A 14907-nucleotide genomic window follows, 5' to 3' on the forward strand; every position below is an offset into this window, starting at 1 on the left:
GAAATGCACTGGTTTGATTTCCCTCTAGACTATTAAGAGATGTTCATCAGTAGACAGCTTTTCTTCTATAAACCTAAATACTTCATGAGCTCATGATGTGAGATAACTGAGCAAATAAGAGGGTTGGAGGGAGTGTCATTTTACATCAAGCCCCAATGCAAGGCTCTTCATATAATGGGCAATCTGAGGCACTCCCTTAAATTAAAAAAATTTTTTTTAAAATAGCCACTATTGGAAGGAGGAAGGACACATGTGCTTGACTCCATAAAAAATACAAATGATGCTGCCTGGCAGAGCCTCTTCTTCATAATCTTGTACATTACAATTTCTCTTAATAAGAAAGCCCCTTGGCCTTCTTGATTGCTTAAGCATCTGGAACCTGGGGTTTAGAAGATTCCAGCGAGTGCCAACTTTCCAAGCTTTGAAAATCCCATGGCCTGTACTTTGGATGCATATACAGCCCTCAGTCCCTCTATGAGGGCCCCCTTTTCTTCACAGGGCCCTCTAGGCACTCATCTCCCACAGTTCCCAGACCCAGAGGTGCATATAAATTACTTGTGCACATGTTTAAGATACAGATTCCAGGCCTGAGGCTGGGAAAGATTGAGGGCAAGAGGAGAAAGGGGTAACAGAGGATGAGATGGTTGGATGGCATCACTGACTCAATGGACATGAGTTTGAGCAAGCTCCAGGAGCTTGTGAAGGACAGGTGTGCTGCAGTTTATGAAATCGCAAAGAGTTGGATGCAACTTGGCGACTGAACACAGTGTCTAACAAGATTGAGGAAAGGCAGAGGGGAAGACTTGTGATTTTCTAAAATATTTTAGCATCCTGGCTGTTCTGAGCCTTACAGGCCAACTCTACAAAATCTATCTGAAATGCAAGACACGGTCTGACTGTCTGAATGCCCTTCCACCCCACCTGCTTCCAGCAGAGGGAATGCAGCCCTGGAAGAGCTGCATATAAGCTTACTGTTCGGCGGTGCAGCGATGACATGAAAAATCCTGATTCCACTTGGCAGCAACTTTCCACTATCTTGGCGGGTCTCAGCCATAATCACTGTGGTGTGTGGAGCTTGGACAAATTATGGGGCTGGCTGGAAACCAAGAGACGAAAAAGCAGTCCAGCAGTGCAGCAAGGGACTCTGTGTTGGAAATGCCATGGCTCCAAATGTCCATGACCATATTTCTCACAGATAGCCCAGAAATTTAAGTTCCACTGTTGGAAATTGTTGGAAATCCTGCTTTTCCCAAGACCCTGAAAAGTGGCAATTTCTCACCCAATATGACTTTTAGGGAGAATGTCAATCAACACACAACCACACATTCCTCTTTCTCACAGAATCATTTCTTACCCTGTAAGAACAGGAAAGTTGGACATGGTCCACTGCCCTCCCCACCTCCAAAATGTATACAATTGCTCTCAGAAAGCAAAGCAACTGGAGAGTAAGAGTTCTCTTCTTTACTGTTTAAAATGTAGGCACTTTGCGCTACCTCCATGGTTTTCCTGGGATAGACTAATATCTGGGCTGCTCCAACTAAATACTACAGACTGGGTAGCTCATATACAACAGAAATTTATTTCTCATAGCTCTGGAAGCTGGAAGTTCAAGACGAGGATGGCAGCATGGTTGGGTTCTGGTGAAGGCCGTCTTCAGGGCTGTAGACTTCCTGTGGTGTCCTCACGTGGTGGAAGAGAGGAGGGAGGTCTCTGGAGACCCTGTACGACAGCAGTAATCCCATTCTTGCTTCACCCCCCATAACTGAAGCACCCCCCAAAATCCCTACCGCCTAACACACTCATCTCTAGGGGTTAGGGTTTCAACATATGAACTTTGTGGTCCATCCGGGAGTTGGTGATGGACAGGGAGGCCTGGCATGCTGTGATTCATGGGGTTGCAAAGAGTCAGACACGACTGAGCAACTGAACTGAACTGAACTGAACAGATGTTCAGATCATGGCAATGGCCAAAATGGGGAAAACTCCATTTAAGGAACTTCCTCTCTCTAGCCTGATATGTCCCTCAATAGACTTTGAAATGATCCAACCTAGGAGGTGGGAAGAATGCTTCCAACATAGCCCATTCATCCCTTAAACTAAGTACTCAGGAGACTGCTTCATCAGGGCAGCCTGCCCCCCACCCCCGGCCACAGCCTTCTGCCGTCTTCTTAGGGGTGTGCAGCCTAGGATCATTACTTATGCTATCATTTATATTTTTTGAAATGTACATCTTCTAAGTGGTTTTGAAACATTAATCAAAAATGTTGGGGCAAAGGAGATTACTTTGCGTTATGTTTGCCGAGGAACAAAATCTCATCAGCTAAACCAGTTAAGTCAGGGGGGGAGGCATCAGCTTGCCGAACCTGACAAACAACTAAAATAATTACAATTACTGCCTCAATTAAATGAGATGTGTTATAAAATCATAAATTTAGCCTTGGCAGGATGTCGTGAAGCCATTATGGGAAGTCTGAGTCTGACAGGATTTCTGTACAGTGCTCCTAGAGAGGAAAAGAAATGCCCTCCAGCCAAATCTAAGGTTTAATTCATGCAAGAGACTTGGCTAATGTCACCGACCACAAATGCTCTGTTTTCATGGCTCTGAATGGCAGCAAGTTCCAGGGAATTAATTACAGCCACTCCTATTTATATTCTGCATGGCTTTTCAATTACCACCTATAACAAGATGCTTTTTTACCTTTATGAACATTCACACACAGCATTCCAACCATGGGAATGGAGAGCCGAGGGAAAAGTAATGCAGTTCTGATCATTTTACCACTAGGTCACTCTCTGGCAGCTTGCCAAGCCTTCTGGTTCTAGAAAGCACTCACTACTTGAGCCCTAGGCATCCTGAGAAGCCTGAGCAGAGAGCAGCGGTCACCATCCAATTGCCTACAGGGGTCAGGCAAGCGACATTCGAGAGTCGGACAGCAGGAGCCAATCGCAAGTGCATACAGCGTGGGCCTGATGGGGACATGACTGCCTGGACAAAGTCCAGGGGACAGGGGCTAGCCAGCCCCACAGTTGTTGCTGTGTACAATTTTCAGGGGGATTCCCCAGGGGTCCAGTGGCTAGGACTCTGCGATTCCACTGCAGGGGGCACAGGTTCGAACCCTGGTCAGGGAACTAGGATCCTGCATGCCATGTGGGGCAGCCAGAAAAATAAAAATATAAAAAACAAATTTAAAAAATTAAATAAAAGAGAAACAATCAGGAAAGAAAATGCTTGAAAAAATTAAGCGTTAGTCGCTCAAATGTGTCCGATTCTTGCAGTCCAGTGGACTGTAGCCCACCAGGCTCCTCTGTCCATGGGATTCTCTAGGCAAGAATACGGGAGTGGGTTGCCATTTCCTTCTCCAGGGGATCTTCTCGACCCAGGGATTGAACCCGGGTCTCCCACATTTCATGCAGATTCTTCACCATCTGGGCCACCTACGAGGACTCTAACAGATTTAACTTAAAAAAAAAATCAGCAATTTGATATGCTGAGAACATAAATGCAATTAAATGAACAAGTCACTCCTTTGAGAATAAAAATGTCAAGACATATACAGTATACACATTTTGTAAGTCCTGATGAATAATAGCCATGATTTAAACACTTACAGTGCAACCTCTTCATGGTAACTGGTAACCTCAGATGGCAACTGGTGAATAGAACTAACAACCAGGCTATGGGCTGATCATTTTCTCTCAAATTTTAACTCGACTGTATATTGTTACATGATTTGAAGAAATGTGCAGAACTGAGCCTTATAATAGTTCTACTATACTCTCTAGATAAGCCTTATAATGGACCTACTATAGTATGTCTTAGACTTGAAGACAGTGCCTCACAATCATAGGACCCATGAGGACATGTAAGTCCTGGGAAAAGGACTGAGGCACAACCAATAGCCTTTCTGATTACAAAGCTTTCATTGTTCATTCCTCTGACCACCGAGACAGTCAACGGAGAGGGACACAGGGAGCGTGCTTATATACCTGGAGTCGCAAAGAAACTCAGCAATAGAATCATAGGGAGAACCGAGTTGAAGACAGATACGTGAAACCAAACCCTGCTTAGAAAAACTGCATGTTCCTTTAAACCAGGAGCAATACTGGTTATAAACCACTCAGCATTATAAAATACTCAACCACTGAGCAACAAAGGGTTTAAAAATCTAGAAATCTGTTATTGCACCCCAACATTTATTCATTATATAATATACTGGGGGAGCATCCCTTAACTACCCTGTGCTTTGGTTTCTGCACCTGTGGAAGTCAATTAATAAAAGAGATCCAGGACAATTTAGGCATCCATTTTAACTCTGCAAGCAATTTGTCTGAACTCGAGCAACAGGATAGGTGACTTCAGTTTTTACCCAAAGGAAACATGTAATTCTGAGGTCCAATCCTGTTTTGAAATTGTAGGATGGGAGGCGGATTCATAGTTTTCTCCAACTACTTGGAAGAAAGTTGAGTTTATGTGTCAATCAAATCCAAGACCACTAATTAAAAAGGCTGAAAAGCTGACCCTCTGTCTTACCAAAAATGCTGCCATCACCATGCATATGAATAATGCTGTCGTATTCGTCACTAAAAATCCTTGATACATTTTTCTGTTGCTAAATAGCTGAGATCCTGGGAAGTGACTTGTATATTTATGTCCAACACATATATTTCGTCTCATTCTATTCCTATAAAATCTACCAACACAGAACAGAGTTTAGTAACTATAAAGTGCCTAAGCTAACTGATGAAATTAACAAGACAGCGGAAGGGAACCACTGAGTCCTCGTGTCACTCAAGCAGAAGGGGCCATTCTTCTTTGAAAGAAACACTGGCACTCTTATCTTCCTAAGTTGGGTCAACTGTCAGAAGCAAAAACTAGAACTAATTGGTCCTTTCTTGATCTTAAACAGACGTCTGTACTCAGTCTGAGACATTAACTGCCTGAATCTCATCCTGGCTCCATCCTGCACTAGCCTTGTGAGCCCAGACAAGTTTTTTAAATTCTCTGTGCCTCAGTCTCCTCCTGCGTAAAGTGAAGACATTGATGGCACTTCTCACCTGGGCTTTGCTGTCAGGAGTAAGTCAGTTATCATACCAAAGTGTTTAGAACAGCCCTTCCATACATGTTCATTTCCATTATGCTGATAATTTTTGTTGTAAGGAAGGAAATAAAGAGAGCTTGAACATATTTTCTTCTTTAAATTTTTCATTTTAAAATTTTAAAGAGAAGAGAAAGGAAGAGAAATATAATGGCAATGAGACCAAAAGGAAAAGACATATAGGAAATAGCAACTATTATCTATTTAGTAGCATATGTATAAAAAACATTGTATCACATTATCTCCTTTGCTTGTTACAATAACTCTTTGCAAACACGCTGCTGCTGCTGCTAAGTGGCTTCAGTGAACATGCTAAGTTGCTTCAATCAAGTCTGACTCTTTGTGACCCTATGGACAGTAGCCAGCCAGGTTCCTCCGTCCATGGGATTCTCCAGGCAAGAATACTGGAGTGGGTAGGCATTCCCTTCTCCAGGGGATCTTCCCAACCCAGGGATCGAACACTTGTCGCCTACATCTCTGGCATTAGCAGGTGTGTTCTTTACCACTAGTGCCACCAGGGAAGCCCAATAACTCTTTGAGGTATGTATAATTATTAGTCATTTCCAGATGAGGCAGCTAGGCTTAGAGCTGCACTGGTGTTCCCATGAGCATACAGGAGATTTGAGCCCTAGTCTATCTGACTCTAATTTTCATACTCTCCCCTCCAAACTAAACTACCAGGCTTGGAGGACAAAGAGGGGAGGAGGCAAGGGTAAGGTGAGGAACATAAAATAATGGATAGAAGTGGACTCAAGTACCATATGTGTTTTCAGCCATGAGCTGAAACTTCCATCTAGAAGTAAAACAAAAACACTTAATGTCAAGATGGTAATGATAAAATATGACATCATTCTCACTGCTGATGCACACTAGCATTAGTAGTAGTTTGGAACACTTTATAAACCACACTTATATTTGTATATCAAGTTAAACATTCAACAAAATGCTACTGGTTGGGCATTAAAATGTAGATATAAATCCAAGCTAATCCCCAAACGCTGCACAGATAAAACTGTGCGAAACATCAGGCTCAGCACCCTGCACAAGTAGAAGTTTGTCACGTCAGTGTTCATGCCAACAGAAACATCTCTTTATTTAAAAGCCATATGATGGTTTCCAAGTTAGCATACATATTACTTTTCAAAACTCTACCAAATGAAATGCCCAAATTGTTCTGTAATTACACGATGGTCACTGCCTTGTGACTGCACGGACTGTGAATCCCAACTGTCTTCCCACAGGGAGCAGCAGGCTCTCCAAAACACAAGCTAACGTATCTTTTGGGTCCAATGTCTTTCCTTGGGCCCAGCTCCATTTTTCATCATCATATTACTGGGCACTGTCCCCCTTAATCATAGGTTTGGGAAGCGGGGGATGAGGTCAGCCTTCCCTCTACTGCTAAGGCCACTATTCATGGCTCCACTGAATAGAAGAGAACCCACTCAAGTGCACTGCCGCAGGTCACAATGTTGACCAGTTCCCTTCATCTCAGCAGCGCAGGTTTTAATTAGAACACAAGGATTATCTTAGTTCCTTATCACCCATTGTGATAGCCGAACGAAAACAGTTTGGTGGGGTTTTGAGATCAGACAGGTAAATGATGTGACAAGTTCTCCCTTTTGCTGGTACAAAGTATCTCTAAAATATAAACTTTCTTTAACTCAGTTGAATACAAATAAACTTGATGCTGAGATAACTGCACTCATCCTCTGAAGAGGTTTTCAGGTCAATTTGTTGGTACTCAGTGCAGATCTGGTCCAGAACTTTAGCTGAGGGAAAAACATCACACTACTGGGAAATCTGAATGTGATCATTGAATCAGGCTCTTAATTACTCATACAGGAAAGAAATCTCATCAGATACTCCTCCCACCATTGTTAAAGGTAAGCAGAAGAATAAGAGTGAGTCTGCATAGAGTTACTAAAATAAGACGAAATCGAAGCTGGCAACCTGTCCCTACACTCAACATGGTTCTGTTTTATAAAGTTCTGGCCATTTTTGACACTGCCTATTTTTGACATCCTCATGTGTTGGCTCTGCAGAGTGGGTACTAGTCAATTTGCCATCTCAGAATGTTGAGTAGAGTGTGGGACTGGAGTAAGTAACTAGTAGAAGAACCTCAAAGCTGCAGCATCCTAAACCGAGTTACTGCCTCTCCTGGAGGGTTATAACCCATCACCTTCCCAGTCAAATAATCTTTAGCACTAGTCGTGAAGTCAGCAGCTCCAGAGTACAATGCAATGAGTTTGGAGATTTGCAAAACTTAGACCTGCCACTCACTTTATCTCTCCTGACAGGAAGCTCTGGTTAATGTCCCAGTGCCTTTTTCTGGAACCCCTCCTTCTTCCCAGGTTTTTTGTGGATTCCTATTTGTCCTTCAAAACTGAACTCAAACTGTCAACTATCCTACAAAAACCAATCTTCCATGACCACACAACTGCCCTAATCTGATTTAGAACTCTTTTGTCACTCTTCCAATAGCTACAAATGCCACTCAGATCACCTTACACAGCCTAGTTTAAAAAAAAACACAAAACACATATTTATCTATGAGAAGCCATATCTTATTCAACCTTTTCCCACCTGAACAGGGCGTAATGCCTGGTTCTCACAAAAGCAGGTGATTAGGAGCCCAAACTTACATGCTTGCACAACCTCTTTGTCCCTCGGTTTTCTCTTCTGTAAAAAGGTATAATAATAAGACATGCCTAACGGGGTTATTGTGGAAATGAAACCAGAAAATGAATTGTAAAATGCTCAGAACTGTGAGCTCTTATTATTAAATATCTGTGAAATTAACAAGCCAATATAATCTTTACTAAGTTAGTTACTTAAGACACAATATCTTCTATGAAATGGAGGTAATCTTATTTCTCCATAGGATGGTAGCAAACGTCAAAGGAGATAACACAGCTGGTACTTTTTTAAAGCTGTAAAGGACTATTTAAAAACTGGCATTTTATTATTTTTACTTAATAAATTATATAACAGTCTAAGCCAGAACTCAAAGAAGAGTCTTCAGTGGCTGGCTAATGCAGGGGTTGCCCAAGGCCTTACCCAAGCTGTGGGTTTCTTCCTTAACTTTCCAACATTGACCATAAAGGTACAGTCCCATAAACCACGAACAAGGGTAAGGGAAAAGAGATCCCTAAGGTCTATGCAGAACTGGAATGCTCTTTATCTAAAGAGAACACCAACATCCATAGAATCTGGAACATCCAGGGAACTGAGGATGTACAATCACTGCTCAATGATTATGATCATATCATACAATCTATGGAATTCAAGAGCCAGAAAAAATTTCTGAAATCACTTATTCTAATTCCCTTATTTTACTGATGAGGAAACTGATATCTGTGACTCCCAAGCAACTGGCCCCAAACCAAGGTCAAGCTAGTAACAAACAAAACAAGTCTCTTAATATGTAGCTTATAGGTTTATATACATTTTGCTTACATTGTGTTCCCTTTATCTTTTTGGAGGTGGTCTTTAGAAACAAACTAGGGTTAAAATTCCCATTTTAATCATTTATTAATTCTGTGAGTGAGTTACTAAACTGATCCAAGTCTCAGTTTCTTTGTTGTAAAATAAGGATCATAGTATCTCTCTTTTTTAATTTAATTTTATTTTTTAACTTTACAATATTGTATTGGTTTTGCCATATATCGAAATGAATCCGCCACAGATATCTCTTAAAAGTTTGCATGCGTGTGTGCTCAGTCACTCAGTCGTGTCTGACATCCTGCGACCCCACAGACTGTAGCCCTCCAGGCTCCTCTGTTTGTGGAATTTTCCAGGCAAGAATACTAGAGTGGGTTGCCAGTTCCTACTCCAGGGGATCTTCCTAACCCAGGGATTGAACCTGCATCTCTTGCATCTCCTGCACTCCCAGGTGGATTCTTTACCACTGTGCCAAGTTTACTATATGATAAAAGGGGTAATGTCTGTACATTGGATAGCAAAACCTGTGTCTCATACTCACTTCTGCACTCACTCATTTCCTAGTAACTATTGGGATGTTCTTCAAAATTAAACAATGCATAAAGACAGGCCACACTGTAAAGCATCTCTTTTGAAGAAAGCATCTGAGAACTGACACTTGCAAAAATTTTCTTTTGGTACTGAAATGGTTAAAAAAAAAAATCATCTGGTTTAAAACCTGGCTGCACCAATGTTCCCACTTTCCACATAACATGCCCTCCTGCGTGGCGGCCGGCACGTATAACGGGGTATATAGTAAGGCAGTGTATAGCACAGTGAGGTACTATATCTCATGTTTGCTTTCTCACCTCTGCACTTTGCCCACCAGGTACCCTTAGGCTGCCAGTTCCAGCTACTGCTTTATCCTTTCTTCTCCCTTTCTGCCCCACCAAGGCTTTAAGGATATCTTGTCTGTGGACAGCTCCCTTCATCAACACAAGACAGAAATCGTTCCCCAGTGACCAGGGCTCTATCTTCCTCGGAAGACCAAAGGCCTCTTGTCCATGTATCTGGTGGCTTATCTCCTCTGGTCAGGGTCCACCTCTTCCTCCACAGGCCCCTGAGCGGCTCACCTGGCCACCAAATTCTCACCCTCCGATACCTGCTTTTATACAAAGATGTGGGGGCAGGACCAACTTCTAAAGTTGAGATGGGCAGCCACCCCCACTGATGCCCTGACCCTCCCCTCAGCAAGCACCGGGACCAGGCCCGGGTCTCTATTCTAAGAGCATCAAATCTTAGCTGTTTGCCTTCCTGAGGCTGCTCAGTCCCCAGGAATCAGTACCCCAAGGCTCCCGGCGATGTTTGCATCTGCGGCCGCTTTGGGCCCAGGCAGGATGCGGGAACTGGACAGCTTGGAGCGCTCACACGAGACAGCATCCACGGTGGTGGCGTGGTTAGAACGCAGCGGGCTCCACCTAGCCTTAATCTCTGGATCCTGACCCCCTCTCCCCTTTCCCCTCACACCCGGGGAGAACCCGGAGCCACTTTTCCAGCCTCTGAGATGAAAGCCTGGCACCTGGAAGCCAGGGCGGCGCACCCCAGCCACTCCGGAGTACCCCGTTGCCAGCCGCAGTGACGGACCACGTCGCGTCCCAAGGAGCCGGCGGCGACGACGGGCACCTTTATTCCCTTGCTCCCGGACGAGGAATGAGAGGTGGGGAAAAAAGGAATCTTCGCGAGTGCAAAGGCGGAGAAGCTAGCACTTTTGCGGCGTCTCCCCAGCCCTATCTGGGAGAGGCACGAGGTCACCCCATTCGTACTGTCCCCGGGGGAGCTCCGGGCGGGCTGCTTATCCCCAGTAGCACCCGTGGCGCACACAGACGCGCGCGTCCTTCCCGACCGCAACCGCTGATCCGGCCAGGACCCGGGCAGGCAGCGAGGGGTGTGCGCACCATGTCTCCCGCGAGTCCTGAGCGGCCCCCTGGCCCCCCGGCCCCCCAGCCCGGCGCGGCCGGCTCACCAGATGGCCATCCTGCTCTTGGGGTAATCCAGGCGCTCCAGGCAGCCGAGGAAGTGAGGCAGCGTGTGCGCAGCGTTGCGCGCGAGGACGACCACCAGCACCGTGGGTCTCTGCAGGGGCGACTCGGGGAAAACCACCGCCTCCTCTTCGTCGTCCTCGGAGTCCGCCTCGGCGGCGAAGCGCGCTCGGCAGCCGCCGCGCAGCAGAACCCAGGAGAGGAGCAGCAGCGCCCAGGCCAGGGGGGCGGCGGGGCGCGCGGCCATGTTCAGGACCGTGGCGGGCGGCGGGACTACCCGGCGCGGATGCCCGAGGCCGGCGGCGAGGGGCGGAGGGGAGGCGGCTGGCGCGCGCGCACTGGCACGGCCTCGGCCGCCGGGACCCTCCCGCTGCAGCCGCCGCCGCACCGCCCAGGCCCCGCCGCGGGCGCTCCGGAGTACCTGCGGCCGCCGGCGCTCGCCTGGGCTCCGGCTCGCAGACAGTCGTGTCGGTGCGGCTGTTTGTCCCGAGTCCGGCGGAAAGTTCCTCTAGTTCAGGTTCAGCTTGTACTGAGGTCTGTGGCTTTCGCCAGGGCTGTGAGGTGTGGCCGTGTCTGCCAATGGGCGTGTGAATGAGTGTGTGTGTGTATGTGCGCGCGCGCGCGCGAGCGAGCGTGTGTACATAACGGTACAACTCCAAGAAAATTTATTCTGCTTTTGCAAACCGCAGTCTAAAGTCCTTCACAGTGATGCAATGTATCCAGTTTTTCATAATGCACCTATTGACTAAATGGGTAGAGTTCTAAAATAGAAAGTCACCCAGTGATTCATTACTATGATAAACAGGTTTTTTTTTTTTTTTAACTTCCACGAAGGCAGAATATTTGTATTTCCTCACCCTCAACTGCTCTTTAAATTCATTTTTGACTGAGTAGTCTCCCCAATAAGATCTAGCTGGAAGACCTGAAGAATTTTAGAGCCAGATCGAACTCTTCAAATTAAAGGAAAGCTCTTCATGGGGCATGTCCTCTACCTGACAACTCAGGGTCCTGAACTTCCTGAAAGGATGGTGGGTTAAGAACCAGATTCACTTCAGATGGTTTTCTTTTTCCTTAATGACCCAAACTGATAAATTGTAACAGACAGGGAAAATCTGTACATGCTGGAAGAGAAGGGAGAATAAGGAAGAAAGAAGGAAGGGTAGAAGAAGAATGCAGTTAGCAGGTAAAGTGAAAATGCTAGGAAATATACCATCAAAGGATATTTAATTTTGAACACAATGGAGGAAAGCTAGTAAAGAAGTTCTTTGCTGCTAAGTCACTTCAGTCGTGTCTGACTCTGTGTGACCCCATAGATGGCAGAAGTTCTTTACTAGATTTCTTTTTTGTGTGGAATTCTTTTTTTGGAAGTTCTTTGTGTGTGGAAGTTGGAGCTAAATTTTTGTCTCACATGTGTCACTTATTTGTGTGACCTTGGAGGCTCGACCTCTCTGGACATCAATTTCTTCCTATGTAAAAGCCTTTTAAGTTCCTGCCTTATTTTCTCATTCAACAACCATTTATGAAATTACTAAATGTCAATCATTCGGGTGCTGAGTGTTTGAATCCTTCTTCTCCAGAGAAAGGGGCAGAAGGTGGTGAACCCTTCTCCAGAGAAAGGGGCAAAAGATGTCCTGCCCTTTTTATCTGGCTGGGTCAAAGTTGGAGGAGGGAGTCTTGGCTGAATCAACAGGGCTAGTTTTTCCTGCACCAAAATACCTTTTGGGGGGCTTCCCAGGTGGCTCAGTAGTTGAGAATCTACCGGCCAATGCTTGCCAATTGCAGGAGGCATGGGTTCAATCCTGGGTCAAAAAGATCTCCTGGAGAAGGAAATGGCAACCCACTCCAGTATTCTTACGTGGGAAATCCCATGGACAGAAGAGCTTGGTGTGCTACAATCCATGGGGTTGCAAAGAGTAGGACATGACTGAGCATGCATACACATTGTTTTTTTCACTACTTGGATTTTTTTATTCCCTTGTCTTCGGTTCAGTTCAGTTGCTCAGTCATGTCCGACTCTTTGCGACCCCATGAATTGCAGCACACCAGGCCTCCCTGTCCATCACCAACTCCCAGAGTTCACCCAAACTCATGTCCATCGAGTCGGTGATGCCATCCAGCCATCTCATCCTCTGTCGTCCCCTTCTCCTCCTGCCCCCAATCCCTCCCAGCATCAGAGGCTTTTCCAATAAGTGTCTTAGCCAACCTAAAATCCTACAACATAAACATTCATTCAAAGTGACAAGTGTGCCAATTTTAACACTAAAGCACTTGAGATAAGAATATTAGGCAATAGCTTTGATATTCCTACATTTGTGTGAATTAAATGAGTTTCTAACCTCGATAGCTAAACTGAGGTGCACTATAAGAAGCTTTGATGAAGGGAACAGAATGGGATACATATATGGAGCATGGCACCCTTTATGACAAAGCAAGTTCTGTGAATTTCTGATATGTGCTTGAGGACTCCAAGTCCAAGTAGGGAAAGGATATGGAGAGTAGCGTGAGAAAAAGAGCAGTGGCTGAAATGGGAAGGGATAAAATTAAACTGTGCTACTTTCAAAGTTTTGTCTAAGTTCTGGCCCGTATCCAAGCACTATATAATAGTTACCATAGAAAAATGTTTTTCAATTCCAAACACATTTATACAAATTTGAAATACATTCCTTTTATCTCATTTAAAAAGACTAGATATGTTTCTCAAATTGTCTTCACTTATTTGTTTCAACATTTTCTCAGTGCCTACTGTGCCAGGGCATGGGTGCTGGAAATGCATGGATAATTAAGATATATTGAATGAATGAATAAATACCATAAACTGGTAGGAAAAGAGGATAAGGAAGGGAAGTGAGGATGGTTAGGATATGCCTCATTAAAGAAATGCCTTTGAACCAAGTATTGAAAAATGAGGGGCATATTTTAGGGAAATGATAGAGGGTTGGGAGAGGTTGGAATTTCATGCTGATGGCACTATACAAGCAAAAGAATGAGAGAACACAGAGCATGAGGAATGGCGATGAGAAGAGCAAGACTGGAGGGCAGGGTAGGAGGGGGGAAGAGAGAAAGCTGGATTATTATATGACTTTCATATAATTGTATGTATAACCTTTTATAGAAAAGCTAAAAACTTTGTTAAAATGGAAAAAATGAACTAAATATCTGATGTATAGTTGGCTTGCACAGTGCTTTCAAATGTCATATTGAATATATGAATATATGATATTGAATGGTCACAACCATATGGCAGAGTTGCAGGCTCCAGGTGATTAAAGTCTCAAAAGCAAAATTTTAGTTTAAATATACAGATTTTCAAGCTCAGTAATTTTGAATTTAAGAACCATTCTATTTTATAAACATATAAAAACATATTAAGGGCATATAAAAGCATATAGTTCTTCCCAGGTGGTGCTAGTGGTAAAGAACCCACCTGCCTATGCAGGAGACATAAGAGACATGGGTTTGATCCCTGTGTCAGGACTATCCCCTGGAGGAGGAAATAGCTACCCACTCCAGTATCCTTGCTTGGAGAACTCCATGGACAGAGGAGACTGGTGGGCTACAGTCTGTGGGGTCGCAAAGAGTTGGACACGACTGAGTGACTAACACACACACACACACACACATACAACTTAATATCAAAGAAAAAAACCAACCTGGTTAAAAAATGGGCAGAAGACCTGAATAGACATTTTTCATAAAAAGACATACAAATGGCCAATAGGCACATGAAAAGACACTCAACGTTGCTAATTATCAGAGAAGTGAAAATCAAAATCACAAAGAGATATCATCTCATACCTGTCAGCATGGCTATCAAAAAGTCTGCAAATTACAAATATTGGTGAGGATGTGGAGAAAAGGGAACCCTAGTACATTGTTTGTGGGAATGTAAATTGGTATAGCCATTGTGGAAAACAGTATTGAGGTTTCTCAAAAAACTAAGAACTACCAGATGATGAAGCAACCCGATTCCAGGGTATATATTTGAAGAAAATGAAAACACTAATTCAAAAACATACATTTACTCCAATGTTCACAGCAGCATTATTTACAATAGCCGAGATATGAAAGCAGTATAAGCATGCATCCACAGATGAATGAATAAAGGAGATGTGGTATGTATATATACAATGGAATATTACTCAGCCATATAGAAGATAATAGTTTGCCATTTGCAACAACATGGATGGACCTGGACAGTATTATGCTTAGTGAAATAAACCAGACAGAGAAAGACAAATATTGTATGTTGTCACTTATATGTGGAATATAAATGAACATAACAAAATGGAAACAGACTCACAGATAAAGAAAACTAACTATAGATTACCAGTGGGGAGAGGGAAGGGGGAGGG

At 44.1% G+C, this 14907-nt stretch overlaps 1 protein-coding gene across 2 annotated transcripts in view; it reads right to left on the minus strand.

The window, feature by feature from the left end:
- Positions 1 to 11149, minus strand: part of COLGALT2 (collagen beta(1-O)galactosyltransferase 2) — a 122169-nt gene extending 111020 nt beyond the window's left edge. Inside the window, exon 1 of one of the 2 annotated variants that reach the window (XM_055582914.1) lies at positions 10540 to 11149. In XM_055582914.1, coding sequence (XP_055438889.1) covers positions 10540 to 10802 — 263 coding nt within the window. In that variant the 5' untranslated portion in view covers positions 10803 to 11149. The other variant, XM_055582915.1, reaches the window with a different exon arrangement.
- Between the last annotated feature and the right edge of the window lie 3758 nt (positions 11150 to 14907).

Source organism: Bubalus kerabau, chromosome 5, assembly GCF_029407905.1.
Source record: "Bubalus kerabau isolate K-KA32 ecotype Philippines breed swamp buffalo chromosome 5, PCC_UOA_SB_1v2, whole genome shotgun sequence".
Lineage (NCBI taxonomy): Eukaryota > Metazoa > Chordata > Mammalia > Artiodactyla > Bovidae > Bubalus > Bubalus kerabau.